This window comes from Chanodichthys erythropterus, chromosome 14, assembly GCF_024489055.1.
Source record: "Chanodichthys erythropterus isolate Z2021 chromosome 14, ASM2448905v1, whole genome shotgun sequence".
Taxonomy (NCBI): Eukaryota; Metazoa; Chordata; class Actinopteri; order Cypriniformes; family Xenocyprididae; genus Chanodichthys; species Chanodichthys erythropterus.
This window is the reverse complement of record NC_090234.1, coordinates 45,041,159-45,057,872: the sequence shown is the minus strand read 5'-3', so window position 1 is coordinate 45,057,872 and position 16,714 is coordinate 45,041,159. Positions and strand designations below refer to the sequence as shown.

At 37.9% G+C, this 16,714-nt stretch overlaps 1 protein-coding gene across 1 annotated transcript; it reads right to left on the bottom strand.

Moving 5' to 3' along the window:
• Positions 1–9,270: 9,270 nt before the first annotated feature.
• LOC137035507 (L-rhamnose-binding lectin CSL3-like) lies at positions 9,271–15,313 on the bottom strand. The gene is made up of 14 exons (XM_067408872.1): positions 15,302–15,313; positions 14,988–15,053; positions 14,892–14,915; positions 14,716–14,796; positions 14,424–14,559; positions 14,198–14,307; positions 13,938–14,033; positions 13,649–13,784; positions 13,419–13,528; positions 13,070–13,159; positions 12,781–12,916; positions 12,556–12,665; positions 9,801–9,828; positions 9,271–9,385 (listed from the first exon to the last, which is right to left on the bottom strand). The coding sequence occupies exons 2-14, from the start codon at positions 15,016–15,018 to the stop codon at positions 9,382–9,384; spliced, it is 1,092 nt and encodes a 363-aa protein (XP_067264973.1). The 5' UTR covers positions 15,019–15,053; positions 15,302–15,313; the 3' UTR covers positions 9,271–9,381.
• Positions 15,314–16,714: the final 1,401 nt, after the last annotated feature.

Genomic DNA, 16,714 nt, shown 5'->3' with positions numbered 1-16,714 from the left:
CGGCCGTCCTGGAGTACCGGCCGTTCTGTGATTCTCCAGATCACACAGATGGCCAGTCCGCCCCTGGGTATGTGTGATGGCACCCAAAGTGGGTAGTTTAGTAGCTTGGTCATCCATTACATAATAGCAGATCTCTGTAATACCTGCCTTTCAACTATTTTGTGTAGCTGGATTAGAGAAAGTGGAAAATGCATTTTTTTTAAGCTCCCTGAATCCTGACAAAATCTTAAAGGGATAGTTCACCCAAAAATGAAAAAGATGTTTATCTTCTTACCCCCAGGGCATTCTAGATGTAGGTGACTTTGTTTCTTCAGTAGAACACAAATGATGATTTTTAACTCCAACCGTTGCAGTCTGTCTGTCGTTAATGCATGTCAATGGGAACACAATCTATAGGACTCAAAAAAAAAAAAACAAGCACAGACAAATCCAAATTAAACCCTGTGGCTTCTGATGACACGTTGATGTCCTAAGACACGAAACAATAGGTTTGTGTGAGAAACCGAACAGTATTTATGTAATTTTTTACCTCTAAAAAACATCAAATTTTCATTTTTGGGTGAACTATCCTTTTAAGTAGTAGTTTGAAAGTTAACCTTTGTCTCCAATCATTTCAAAGATGCCATACAAAGATGTTGGTGTGTTGTAACGTGATTAGTTCTAAAAAATCTAAAAGATTCTTAAAGTTAAAAGTTAAAAGAAAAAAGTAAATAGTTCTAAAAAGATTTTTTAGTAGACTAAAAAAAAAATCGCAACTTTCAGTTTTAACCATTCAACCAAGTGTGAGGTTCTGCATATTATTTATCATAGCATTTGAAATTGTATTTTTATTACTTAAATAATACACTGTATATGTTCATTTATATGCCACACTGATTGGCTGGAGTGATATATTGTAATACATTAATAAAACTGCATAACATATATCTTAAATTATAACTCAATTGTCAATGATGGATGAACTGAAATACCATGAGCATTAATGGGACTTTCCTCCATCACATCGTTTTGTTATTAAAAGCCAGGAATGACATGCTAAGTGTCCATGCCATTCTATTGCCCTACAATCCTTCATGCTCTTAAACATCACAAAACTCTGGACTTCTGGCTGTACCTAGGATATCTAAGTCCACTAAAAGAGGGAGAGCATTTTCACATTTGGCTCTGAAACTCTGGAATAGCCTTCCTGATAATGTTCGGGGCTCAGACTTGCTCACCCAGTTTAAATCTAGATTAAAGACGTATCTCTTTAGCCAAGCGTTCACATAATGCATCTCATACCAGATCAATTGCACATGACTATCTTTGCTTAAACCCCTGGAGCCGTGTGGACTTCTTTTATAATGGATGAGTGCATTTTTTTTTTTTTTCTGTCTTTAGAATCTGGGGCACCATCCACTCCCAGTATAAAGCATGGATTACCCTGGACATTATTTAATATAACTCTGATTATATTTGTCTGAAAGAAGAATGTCATATACACCAAGGATGGCTTGAGGGTGAGTAAATCATGGGGTAATTTCAATTTTTGGGTGAACTAACCCTTTAAGTAGTCAGGACATTGATCAAGGAGTCGGCTGTCACGGGTGTTTGGTTTGCATTTACATTACATTTACATTTATTCATTTGGCAGACGCTTTTATCCAAAGCGACTTACAAGTGAGGAATACAACAAGTGAGTCGTCATGACGAGGCAAATAGACAAGAAGTGCTCACAATAAAAGTTATCGGCAGTTCTCAGAGTATCATAAGGTACAATAGAGAAGAAGTGAAAGGATAGGTATAAGAATTTTTTTTTTTTTTTTTTTTTTACAACGAGGTTAAGTGCTCACGAAAGAGATGAGTTTTCATCTGTCTTTTGAATGATGCCAGGGATTCAGCATTCCGGATGAAAGCAGAAAGATCATTCCACCAGCAAGGGACAGTGAATGGGAATGTCCTGGAGAGTGATTTCATGCCTCTCTGTGACGGTACCACAAGCCTTCGCCCCTTTGAAGACCGTAGGCTTCTGGTAGGAGTGTAGACTTGTAAGAGTGAGTGGAAGTAGAAGGGTGCTGAGCCTATGATAGATCTGTAAGCAAGCATCAACACCTTGAATTTGATGTGAGCAGCAAGTGGTAGCCAGTGTAGAGAGATGAAGAGAGGCGTGACATGGGCTCTTTTGGGCTTGTTAAAGACGAGACGTGCTGCAGCGTTCTGAATCATTTGTAGAGGCTTGATTGTGCATGATGGCAGTCCAGCCAGAAGAGCATTGCAGTAATCAAGCCTAGAAATGACCAGGGCCTGAACCAGAAGTTGTGTTGCATGTTCTGTTAGAAAGGGCCTGATTTTCCTGATGTTGAATAGTGCAAATCTGCATGACCAAACTGTCTTGGCAATGTGGTCTTTGAAGGACAGTTGGTCATCAAGGATTACTCCAAGATTTCTGGCCGAATTTGATGGAGTAATTGAGGATGTGCCAAGCTGGAGGCAGAAATCATGATTTAGAGTCGGATTGGCAGGGAAGACGAGAAGCTCAGTCTTTGCCAGGTTGATCTGTGGATGATGTTCCTCTATCCATGCCGAGATGTCCGCCAGACAGCTTGAGATTTGAGCAGCTACTGTGGGATCGTCTGGATGGAACGAAAGGAAGAGTTGTGTGTCATCAGCATAACAATGGTAGGAGAAACCATGTGCCTGATTGATGGGATCAAGTGATGTAGTGTAAATAGAGAAGAGGAGGGGTCCAAGAACTGAACTCTGAGGAACAGAGCCCCTCTCCAGGCAACCCTGAAAGACCTTCCTGTGAGATAGGATTCAAACCAGAGAAGTGGAGTACCTATGATGCCCAGTGATGAGAGGGTGTACAGAAGGATCTGATGATTCACAGTGTCAAAGGCAGCAGATAGATCGCAGCAGAATGAGAACTGATGATTTGGAATCAGCCTTTGCAATCTGCAAGGATTCAGTGACCAACAGCAGTGCAGTCTCAGTCGAGTGGCCACTCTTGGTTTCATGGTTATGATTTCATGTCTTTTATTTTGTAGTTGATTCATGTTGCTTGTTTTTGTCATGCTACCCTTGTTCCTCATGTTCTCCCTTTGTCCATGTGTCATGTTCTCATTGGGTGTTTATAGTCATGTGGTTTTCAGTCATGTTCTGTCATTGGTTCTCTTGTTCCTTGTGTCACTTCCCCATTGGGAAGTTCCTGTATTTAAAGCCATTGTCTTCCCCATGTTCCCTTGTTGTGTATTGTCCATGTAACCTCTCAGTGTCAGAAGTCAAGTCAAGTCAAGTCTGTGTTTTTGTTCATGTTTGTGTTTTGGATGATCATTAAACTGCACTTGGGTTCTCACTAAGCTCGCTTCCAGTGGACTTCTTACATCGGCCACATTCATTTACAAGATATACTGATTCACGACCGAGGGAGCTGATTGAGATGCAGGGCTTGCTTCATTGCTGCATCATCTTCGTCATCTTACTTCCTTTTTGTCGTCGTCTTGGGTATCAGCAAAGAATATACACTAACAAGAAGTGAAACTTAATAGAACGTTCCATTGCAACACCAGCGCCCCTGCGTTTCCGCCATTTTGGCATGAAAGCGACTCGCCGGTCCACTAGTTTCAATGGCAATATCGGCTGCTTTGTTTAAAAAAAAAAGAAAGAAAAAAGTACATTAAAGCTAAAACACAGAATGAAACACTATCATTAGTGATCATCAAATCCTTTTAACAGTTTATTTTACAGACTTTGCTTAAGTCTGATATTAAGGTAAGACGATTTATGTCTGACAAACATTTCAGGAAGTGTGTGCATCCATATGTCCCATAGTGTTGACATCTGATCACACACATTACTTAGAACGTTGTCTTTTATGAGAACAAAAGAGCATGTACAGGCATTTCTTGTGGGATCTATCTGTTTTAATTGTGTGTGTTTTTCTTGTAAAATGCTCCACTCTCTTCTGGTCTTTTCCTCAAAAGGAGAAGGACTGGCAGCTCTGCCTAATGGTTCAAGGCTTACTCTTGCTGAGGCAGAGTAGAGACTAGATCAAGGGGTTTTCAGCTGGAGCTTGTTGAAGAGTTGAATGGGGTGAAATTTCCTGTGACCTTCGACAGCTGACAGGAGAGAGCTGCGGGATTGGGTTAGGGTTGTCTATGACATTGTTAGATTCAGCAGCAGTTGCTCTTTTTGTTCTAAGCCAAACAAGAGAGCAGGAGATGGCTGATTAGGATGAAGATGGTGAGCCTCCTGAATCCTCAAAGCCACCCTGTCCCCGCGTATGTACAGCTGTGTGAGATTATGGAACGCACCTCTGGCAGACTGCAGCTGCCATTGGAGCAGGTTAAGAAAGAAACCGCTTGTGGACGGTTCGTGGAACGATTCCTTTTTTGCCATAATCCTCCAGCCACCATAAGCTTTCCATTTCTTCTTGATCTTTGTAAGATTATTTTAATCTTACGTTTATTGTCCCGAATCGTGCCTCATTCTCAGTTTGTCTTTTTCACTCATTGAATGCATAGGCCTATAGGAAAGAGTCATGGACATGAAGCCAATCTGTTCACAAAACCTCCTTCCAATCTTACTTCAGTACATGGCTTTTATACATGTTCAGGGGGTGGTGTAGCAATTGTCCACTGAGAATATACTTTCATGATATAGGAATGTGATACATATAGAAACAAACAGTCTAAATATGGTCAACATCTGGTCCAGTGTCCCATACTGAGATCGAGAAGGCATGGAAGGACCTGTATTCAGCTCGCATTCATCATCATCAGCAGGTTATTTCGCTGATGTTGATGGAGTGAGGATGGGTACGCATCGATGCCTCCTACTGGCAAGATGGGTGCAACTATCTCATGATATAGGCAGGCTCCAACGCTCTATACGCGGCAGCAGGCCAGACGGGTGTTGCTTACACACAATGTCTGTTTGTAAGCATATCAGTTTGACTTGCTGAATTTGGCTTGTTAGGTTTCTTTATATTTATAATCAGTTTCCTGTATAGAATGTGGACTATGGGCTTTGAAGTTCCATTAGGTTGGCTGGAACGATATATTATTAAGGGTAGTTCTTTGTTTGTCCCCTATTTTTGGATGTGTTGGCTTCAGATAATGAAGCCAGCGTTCATATGTATTCAGATGTCGGCTTTAAGCCACACTGTTAGCCACCCTTTGATTATTTAGCCTTCTCTTCTGGTAAATGGTAGAGTTTTGAAATTAGCTTTCACTAACTTCAGATAGATCTGTGTTTAGCATCAGCTTTACAGGCCACCTGACATTGTGTGCTTTAGAGGCTGTTGTTATAGGCCCAGAGCTATAGTTGGCCTAGGCTAGAACTAGTGTTTAGGTGCTCTGTTAGTAGCATTTACACCCTTTTTATACTCCCCCTGTTATCAGAGTTGTCAGGCCAAGGCCCATTGTCCCTTTGGTGTAGGTGCAAAATGGATAGCAGCTAAGGTAGCAGACCATTTCTAAGTCGCCCTGGTGCCGTTGTGTGCCATTGCGGCGGTTTAGGCCCCTTTTCACTATGTGAATAGAAACTTTGTTGCTGTAGCCCTGCTCCCCAAAACTATCTAGTGGTACTTTGACTTCAGTTTTTCCCCTGAACCTCTTAAACTGTTTAAGCTAGAGTGATATGGTTGTAGCTTTTTATGGAAGCTCCTGTTCCCTAGGGATCAGTACAGATTGTAACTCTTTTTGGTGAGAATTTCTGATGTGAAGTACCTACTCTGTATTTTTCAGGGTTGGATTAATAGTACTCCCTTGTTCTTCAAGGTTATTGTACTTTAATATGTTAGTTCTGATTCCTGCCATACACTGTGTGAGCTCAGTAACTCTAATACTGCCACAGGCTAACACCCGTGTTTTCTGGAGTAGCAGGCCTGACTTTGGCCTCCTTTAGAGTACGGTGACGTAGTTTGTACTCCCTTTGGTGTAAGTTTAAAAAGTGTTTTTACTGAGTATATTGCCTGTTGGTATGTATAAGCTCAGTTTGAGTTGTATTACAAGGTTTGTTGGTAGATGTTTCAGTTAGAGTTTGCTCACGTGAAAACTAGCACTGCCACAGGTTGACGCTCGTGTCTTTCTGAAGTCGCAGGGCCTATTTGAACCTCCCTCAGAGCATGATGGCATGATTTTGTACTCCTCTTGATTAAAGAGTAAAAAGTGTTTTTACTGAGTACACTGCTTTTCGGAATGTGTGGATAAAATTTGCTCAGGTTGAGCTAGACTAGATAATGTGTGCTCAGCAAGACCGTTTTAGGCTTGAGCCCCACCAACTCATGTTTTACTGTAACTTCAGCAGCCCAGGCACATGAACAAAAGCACCAATCTTATTGTTTGGCCAGCTTTTTACGTAGTGCGTCAAACCAAAAAACAAATGCGTTTTTAAAAAGAATTTACAAAAATTACACTAATATAATTTTTTTTTATATATATATATATATATATATATATATATATATATATAAAATCGGGCACTTTCCGCGTTGGTGCACACTCACATTAAACCTTGGTGATAAGCACACGCAATAATCGTCAAGGTGTGCAAGCCTTGAGGCTTATTATTTAAATTTTGGTGTGAAAGGGTCTTTATATTTACAAAAAAAATAAAAATTTACTTTTTTGTTATAAAAAACAAAACAAACAAGCCCAGCCCATGTGAGGAAAAGTAATGCAAATGTAATGTAATGAATTAAAAAAAGTTACTAAGTAATGCAATTAGTTAATTTAAGGGAGTAATGCAATATTGTAATGGTAACCTTCCCCAACACTAGTTCCAAGAGAAAGTCAAAAAGTGAAGCCCAAGAAATAAGAAATTATTTAACAAAGACATTTAGAAATCCAGACCAGGCGTTGTTTTTTAGCCATGTCTGGAATAAAGATGGCTGTTAGGGTGATATTAAATGACTTAAACGGTGATAGAAGATTTTGGAAATATTCTCCATCTCTAAGTCATACATTCCCCATGTGACTTATATGGAGTTAACACTGTAATTAAACTAACAAATCCAGCATTTTGCAAAGACAAACAATCTGCTTTGCAAAGGAAAACTGTTATCCTGAGAAAAAAAAAAAAAAAAAAAAGATTACAAGAAGTTTTCAACTGATGAAAATGAGAGGATCATGTGACATTGAAGCCTGGACTAATGATAATGAAAATTAAGCTTTAATCACAGGAATAAATTACATTTTGAAATACAACAGAAACCAGTTATTTTAAATTGCAATTTCACAGTATTACTTTTTTTACTTTATTTTTTATCAAATAAATACAGCCTTGGTGAAATTAAGAGACTACTTTCAATTTGTGTGGCTATTATTATGTTTAAATGAAAATGAAAAGAGGCAGATTGGTGTTATATAACATGTTTTGTAGCCTATAACAGAGATAACCGGAGTAGCCTAGCCAAAGCAAGCCTAGTGATGTTATCAAGATTGCTGCTGTTGCAGTTTTTCATCAGCTGCAAACTCCTTGTTTATCCTTGTCTCCTAGTTATTTTCTATATGTGATTATTTTATCTATATATGTCTTGTTTTGATGTATGTTTCTATCTTTTATTTCCCCTATTCCATTGTATTTTATTTGTATGTTCTTGTAAAGCGCTTTGAGATGCAACTTTTAAGCTAAAAGGCTATATGAAATGTCATAGAGGTAACATGAATACTCAGACGCTTTGCATCACAGAAATACATTTTATTTTAAAGTATATAATACAATACCATTATTTTAAATTGTAATAATATTTCACAGTATTGCAGTTTTTTCTGTATGTTTGATATACACCATAATGAGCTTTTTCAATAACCACGCATAAACATTATTCCTTCAAAAAACAAACGTACATACATGTTCCTCACATATTATGGTAGTCTAGTTTGTGCTGAATACAGTTTAACAACACTTGTCATTCAAAAACTCAAAAGTAGCCAATGAGAACACACCACTGTTGGCCCCGCCCCTGCAAGAGATTTGTGCCAGAAAGGACGAAACCTCTGGGATCGTAAACAAAAACTTCAGAAGCATAAATGAAAACTCGAAGCACATTAAGTACATATCAGTGAAAGAAACAGTCAGCAAAACATGGTGTATTAAAAGCAAAGTTGAACATTTTGTCTACGATTTAAGTTTCAAAGACATTGTTTCAATGTATTTTTTTTTAAAAGTTAAAATGAATGTTATTGGAACAAAGGTAATTCCATAGTGCACACATTTGTGAGAATCAAGTTGAGAGATCTCATAAAAAGGCAAGTGTCTTACAATCGTAACAGACAGGTGTGCATGTATGCACTAGATTTGGCATTTGTTCAAAGATTACAAGCCATTTGTAGGAGGGTTCGTATTTGTGAAATATGTAGGCTGATTTATTTATATTTGCAAAACAATGCATATATTTGTTACTCTTCTGCATTTTCACTCAAACTGACCTTTGTATTTGTACATCACTTTGCAAAGGAAAACTCTACTCGCAAACAGATTGTTTGCAAAATTCTGTATTTTTTAGTTTAATTTTGGCACAATATTAACCCCATAAGTCACATATGGGGAAATAATGACTTAGATTTTGGAAATATTCCCCATCTCTAATCACTGTTCAAGTCATTTAATATCACCCCAACAGCCATCTTTATTCCAGACATGGCTGAAAAAACACCTGGTCTGGATTTCTAAAATGTCTTGGCACTAGTGTTGGGAAAGTTACCTTTAAAAGTAATGCATTACAATATTGCATCAATCCCTTAAAAAGTAAATGCGTTACATTACTTTTCCCCCACATGGGCTGGGCTTGTTTTTAGTTTATAACAAGTAAAAATTTGGGGGTAAAATGTAAAGACCCTTTCACACCAAAATTGAAAAGCCTCAAGGCTTGTGCACACCTGGATGATTGCGCACGCTTATCACCGACATTTAATGCCTCATGTGCCAATGAGACTGCAGCTTTTGTTCACGTGCCTGGAGATGCTGAAGTTACAGTAAAACAACTTGGTGGTACTCAAGCTCAAACCAGTCTTGTCAAGCACACATTGATACCCAAGATGATATTGATGAAATTGCAGATTAAATAGGATTTGAGTTTCATTTCACTTAAACTCATGTACATCACTTGTCATGAAAATTACTATTTTGACAATACATGACAATTGTGTTGGAGTAAAGCCCACAAGAATATCAAAAGAGGAAAAAAAAAAAAAAAAAATCTGGACTCCAGTTTTTTTTTTTTTTTAAATTCACTTTATTTTGCTTCCCATTGCCATTTGTGAACAAGTGACACAAGGACACAAGATGTGGCAGGACAGTAACTTTTATTTACAGCTGTATGTCACGTCCAGATATTTATGGACACCCACACATGGATCAGAGAAAACAATTTGAAGCACTTAAGTCTTGTGAACCATTTCACCTGAAAGAATTAGAAAAAGATCAGTTTAAATTGTCTACAGAACTCAAACAAAGCCAATTATTTCAGGTCTGAGACTGTCATTATACTGTGCATTACTTGAAGTACATTGTCCAATTGATACATTTTGTATATGGTTTCAAAAATACCTGAAGTGTGCACGTGCTAATGTCTGAACTGACTCTAGGTGAAGTTAATGCCAGTACTTTGATTTAAAAATATCCAGACTGATAGTCAAGAGTGATGGTTAGCAAACATGTAAAACAGGTCACAATAGTCACTTTAAAAACAAATGTGCCATCATGTACTGTAGCTGGACTGACTTGAAGTTGTAGACATGAGGCTCTTAAGGATTAAACAAGGTAGTACTACGATCTCAGCATAGCAAACAGAAGGGAAAAAAAAGGAAATAACTTACCCCATCTGACACCGGTTACATTGTTCCTCTTTTTTGAGGGGGTGAAGAGAATGAGAACAAAAGGTCAGAAAAGTGTTAACTACCCATACTAACTAGGTTAATAATATAGATTGTTACACTTTAAGGTGGCGTTGTTACATTGTACTTAAAGCTGCAGTCCATAACTTGTATTGGTTTAAAAATCATTTGAACAAGTACATACAAAGCATTCAAAACCATCTCCTTAGCTCGATTCACAACAATAAGCTTGTAATGTTTAATGAGCGACCCGTGGATTTCCGCAGGAAATTCAAGCATGCAGCAGTTAGTCTTTGCGTCATTACGTCACACCTGTAAACAGAAAGGAGTCCAGGCTAGTCTGCTTTATCATGAGGGGATGCTGCTTGTAGCGGATCATTTATAGCCCGTTCTCACAGCAACTGAAATAAATTTATCATTTTGATGGTGGATTGTAATCCAGAAAGATCCAAATGACAGTGACAACTGGAGATTCACCCGTAGTCAAAAAGCAAACACTTGACTGGAGTGGCTACAGAAATTGAAGTCTACAGGTAACTCTTCTGCACACCAAATACAGGTCACACAATGCTTGTGTTATCATTAGAGGTGCCCTAGAATTGAAAGTTGAATTTACCTCGGCATAGTTAGAGTTCTGTACATTGAAATGATATACAGAGAGTCTCAAACACCATGGTTTCCTCCTTATGCAAATTTGATTTTTGCAAGACCTGTGATGCAACAGTCGGGATCATTAATATGTACGCCCCCAACTTTTGCATATGCCAGCTCATGTTCAAGGCATTAGACAAGCCAGTAATGTCTAGAGCTGTGCTCCGCTGAAACAGACTTTATGCAGGTAAGCAAGCAAGGACAATAGCGAAAAATGGCAGATGGAGCAATAATAACTGACATGAGCCATGATAACATGATATTTTTAGTGATATTTGTAAATGGTCTTTCTAAATGCTTCTTTAGCATGTTGCTAATGTACTGTTAAATGTGGTTAAAGTTACCATCGTTTCTTACTGTATTCATGGAGACAAGAGTTTGTTTTTAAAACTTGCGCTGAATCTTTTTTTTTTTTTTTAATGAATTGTACAGACTGCATCTAATTATGCCCCAAAATAAGCAGTTAAATTGAATATAAATCTATGGGGTATTTTGAGCTGAAAACTTCAGACACATTCAGGGGACACCTTAGAGACTTCCATTACATCTTGTGAAAAAGGGTTCTAGGGCACCTCTAACAATTTGAGAACAAAGTATAACAGTAATAATTTGCACGGTTTGGCATGATCCAAGATAAGAGTGTTAGATTTAATCATTGGCAGCACAATTTGTAGGCCTAATGCAACGCTTGCAACGATAACAATTCCGCATATGACTGCAAACACGGGTTTCAAACAGATGGTGACAGAGGGGGAAAATGGTAGACTGCAGCTTTAAGTACCAAGTATTAACATGTACTTACTGTTACAGTTAAAGGTTAGTTATGCAACTAAGCATAATTTACTGTTTATTGCTATAAGTACTATGGGGATCGATTCCGATGTCCCTATTCAAACGGATGCACGGATCAAATAATGATACATGTGTTCCTTCTCTACTGCTCAAGCCATAACCAACCATTTACTTGGATACTCACAATTAATGGTCATCTTAAATGTGATAATTTGTCCATTTAGGCTCAAAGAGACGTGAACTCATTTACAAGCTGATCCACCTTTAGTGGAGAAGACTAAGATTAACGTCAAACAGACATCGTTTGAGTTTGCTGAAATACAAGAAGAAAAAAAAAAAAAAGGAAAAAAAAAACCTTGGCCTAGCCCTTAGGGAATACATGAAGAGTTCATTTGCAAAAACTGATAAACGCCATTTTTTTTTAAAAAAAAAAAATGAAGTGTTGTGCATTATTCTCTATATAGCACGTTCTGTACCCTAAATCCATTTTGTCAGAAGAGCCGGTTGTCCACTTTCAGGCATCGCAAGTTCACGTTTTACAGCAGAAGCCGACAAGCGCCCTTGTTTGTGTACAGAAACCGATAAGTCCGTTTTAGCGAATCAGCGCGCAGTATTCAGGTCAGGTGACAAGGCTTCTAGTCACTTCAAAAAGACGTGCTAGCTGAGGGAAGTTTTAACAAAGCTCACTAAAAGTGAACGAGGATTTAGGATTTCGACTCCTGTAAGTCCTTGTACACCATACACGACTTACATGCTGAACAATTGGTTGTCCTTTTGCTTGTGTGCGCGCGCGCGCACACATGCGTGTGTGGATGAGTGCGTGTGTGTACTTGTGTGCCGATCTGTGTGTGTGTGTGTTTGGCCGAGAGCGAGCGAGAGAGAGAGCGCGCGTGCCGATCTGTTTTTTTTTTTTTTTTTTTTTTGGACAAACAGACTGTTGGAGTTATCTGCTTTTGCTAAAAAACAAACTTTTATATATATTAATATATATATTTATATAAATATAAGACATACTTTCACTGAATTTTAATTTAACTTACCTGTATTTTTTAGAGTTATCTTTACTTAATCAAAACAGCCCAACTGCAGTATGTTATTACTTGGAATGCACAATAAAAAAAAATAAAAAAAAAAACATGATTTGTGATAATTCATAAAAATGGAGTTATCCGTTTTTGCAAATAAACTCTTCACATGTAGTAGCCCAACGTCACCTTGAAATGTGTTCTTGTAATCTTATAATGAAGGCATGGCCAATAAAATACATCAAGCTCAAACATTTGATGAAACTTACTTGATTGGACACAGTCATAAGTCACATTCAGGTATTTATAAGTCCCAACACAAGGATCAGAGAAAACGGAGTTCACTGCAGGAACAGTACAGCTCTGTGTTCCATCACACCTGATTCATGAACAAAAAGTAGCTTTAATATAGACAATTACATGCATCTTACGCATGTCAAATAATGCATGAACTGAAACCATTTTATCACTTTTCTACCGTCGGTTAATCTTACCGAGCGGACATTGTGCAGAGAGAAGACTGTGCGAGACAGCGTGTATTTGAGAGCTGATCAGCTGGTTTCCCACTTGCACACGTTTTGCAATCAGTCCGCCCATAATTGGCTTTAAGAACCTTTATGAATCCCACATCTGATGTTAAAATAAGAGAATTATGGTAGTTTGAGCACATTCCACGTGGTTGAAGACAAAGTTCAAGTCACCGTCATGAACCTGTTCCCCTTTATAATGGACCCATTTGGGAACAAAGGACAAAAACGTAAACTTAAAACTAAAATGACTCACCACATTTGAGACTCGCAGATTCTCCTTCACAGGTCACCATTGTTTTCGTTTTTGGGTTTGTCGGTTTCGTATTCGTTTTTGCATCTGCACCTGCAGAGAAATTGAGAGAAGACACGCAAGGTAAATGATATTGACATCTAGTGGAGAAGATAACAGATGCATTTGTTTGCAGAAAAAAAAAAAAATAATAATAATTCCAAAAACTGCACAAAATGTTGAGTAAAAACATGGTTACAAAACTACATTTGGTTGCCTGGGGTCTCCAGAGACCCTGAAGACCATGAGTGCAACCCCCAAACAAAGACTGCACAAAAAAGGTTTAACTCCAACATTTGATGAAATTACTTACTTGATTTGACACAGTCATAAGTCACATCCAGGTATTTATAAGTACCATAACAAGGATCAGAGAAAACGGAGTTCACTGCAGGAACAGTACAGCTCTGTGTTCCATCACACCTGATTCATGAACAGACAACAACAAAGTAGCCTGCTTAATAGCTTTAATATAGACCATGCATCTTGCTCGTCAAATAATGCATGAACTGAAACCATTTTCTTATGCTCTGTTAATCTTACCGATCAGACATTGTGGAGAGAGAAGACTGTGCGAGACAGCGTGTATTTGAGAGCTGATCAGCTGGTTTCCCACTAGCGCACGTTTTGCAATCAGTCCGCCCATAATTGGCTTTAAGAACCTTTATGATCCCCACATCTGACGTTAAAATAAGAGAATTGTGGTAGTTTGAGCACATTCCATGTGGTTGGAGACAAAGTTCAAGTCACCATCATGATCCAGTTCCCCTTTTTATATGGACCCATTTGGGAACAGTACGAAAAAGTAAACTTAAAAATTACAGTTACTCACCACATGTGAGACCCGCAGATTCTCCTTCACAGGTCACCGCTGTTTTAGTTGTTTTTGTGTTCGGTTTCGTATTCGCATTCGCTTTTGCGTCTGCACCTGCAGAGACAAATTGTGAGAAGACATGCAAGGTAGAGAGAATGACATCATACAGATGCGTTCAATGTTTGTGGAACACCTTAAAGTGTTCATGTGTTTTAATTATTTGCCATGCCTTTATTATAAAGTTATATTTAACTCCAACATTTGATGAAGTTACTTACTTGGTTGGACACAGTCATAAGTCACATTCAGGTATTTATAAGTCCCAACACAAGGATCAGAGAAAACGGAGTTCGCTGCAGAAACAGTACAGCTCTTTGTTCCATCACACCTGATTCATGGGACAGACAACAAGTAGCTTTAATATAGACAGTATGCATCTTGCTCGTGTCAAATAATGCATGAACTGAAACTGAAACCATTTCCCCACGCTATTGTTAATCTTACCTAGCGGACATTGTGGAGAGAGATGACTGTGCGAGACAGCGTGTATTTGAGAGCTGATCAGCTGGTTTCCCACTAGCACACGTTTTGCAATCAGTCCGCCCATAACTGGCTTTAAGAACCTTTATGATCCCCACATCTGACGTCAAAAAAACAAATTGTGGTAATTTAAGCATATTCCATGAGGTTGGAGACAAATTTCAGGTCGCCATCATAATCCCATTCTCCTTTTTCCATACTGACCGATTTAGGAACAAAAAGGCCAAAAACAAGTTAAAGTGACTGAATTGCTCACCACATTTGAGATCCGCAGATTCTCCTTCACAGGTCACAATTGTTTTTGTAGTTGTTTTTGCTTTTGAAGCACCTGCAGATACTAAACATGAGAAGACAGTACAATTAGCTACTTGAAAGTTGTTCTACACTTGAAAGTCCATATTTAGTGCACATTATACATGTCAGTTGCCTTACCATGTTGACACAGAAATTGCAACACTGAAAATAAAAAGAGAAACAAGTTGAAACAACTGAAGTCATGAGTCGAATTGGTTCTAAAGCAGTACTTACATGTGATCCAGATTAGCTTTTGCACCAACATGTTGAATGTGTGAACAGAAGGAAAACCCTTGAAGTCTTTTAAGGAGAAACATGAACACAGGGCATTTACAAAAAGACTCACAAATTCAGAAATAGGAGTTAAGTTGTTCTGAATCAAACAAGATTTCAAAACTCATTTTATCCCTCAAATTATTACTGAACAATTACACTTCAACACCATTATATTTTATCATTCAGGCCACTGAAGGTGAACACAAGTACAAAATACTGAAAATGAGGGGGAAAAAGACAAGCCATTGACTAAACTTGACCATAAGACTCACCAAACAGCAGATACAGAGAACAAAGCTTGACAAGAGACTATATGGAAACATGAGGTATAAGTACTAATGTCAAAACAAGAAACACCTGGAAGCAATCAACACAACGAACCAATGGGAAGACACAACTAAACTTCTTATTGTGCTGGGTTAGACCGTACCATAGAGTATAGAACCCAAGAGGCGACACTCTGATACTTTTTGGGTAACAGCCACTAGATGGCGCTCTGGTAGCGCGGCCGCCATTATGGGCTGAAAATACTAACTGGCCCATAGAATCCTTCACATCTTACACACCCAAAATCAGTGAATTTCACTGATTTTCACTGATTGAAGCGCAATAGAACTAATTTTTATGGCTCCTACAGTAAATGTTGTATTGTCTTATACATGTTTTATTTTACCAGTTATGGATTCCAGCCATTCATTCATCTGAGGTAACGTAGTTAAGCCTACTTTATTGAGTATTTCCATTTTATGCAACTTTACACATTTAAACACATTTATAGTAAATTAATAAGTAATACATTTAAGATCATCATGTTTGCAGCGAACAATATAGATTAGACCTAGTGGAGTAGGCAAATAATAGTATTCCAAAAGGAATTCCTAGAACTAAAATTGTCTAAAAATGACAAAACATGATGCACAAGCATGTGTATGCAGATATCAGAAAGTTAAATGAAATACCAATACTTATAACTTGAGTTAAGAAATTAATAAATCAAAATGTTAAAATTAAAAGGAAGACATTTTAAAAGTAAGGACCTGGAAACACGTTAATACCAAAACAATTCAGATAAGACATCTGCAAGTCTGATTATAAATGTTGCCATTTTTTATGAACATCAAGAAACATTTGTTTCGTTGATTTCTGATTCTGAAGGTTATGTTGGTCATCACATCTGGTACCTACAAAATCTTAAAGCAACAACAATATTACAAGTAAATGATTCTGATGTCTTTTAGGCTTTACATTTAAAGAGTTTCAAGTTTAATTTAGGGCCACAAATTACCTCAAAGGAGTTTACAAGCCTACAAGTTTATAGCAGTTTATAGCAAAAAAAAAAAAAACAGGATGACATGTCCTTAATCTTTATGTATGGCAAATATTCTCAGTTATACAATTGATTATCACACTGCAAACTAGAAGAATGTCCATAAAATACTGTAGCATCAGTAGCCCATTGTCTGACATCATGTACCCTCTGATGCACAATGTTCTCAGGACACCCCCGTTCACTGCTCAAATCCTCCAGTCTCTGAGGCTCAGCCTTAGCCTTTTTGAAAGTCTGATGAAAAAAATAATAATAATAAAGATTTTTGCCTTTGCAATCTTAAAAAGTGAGAAAAAAAATCATGAAAAGCTTTGTATACATAACACAGACATAACATAATCCATTGATGCATCTGATG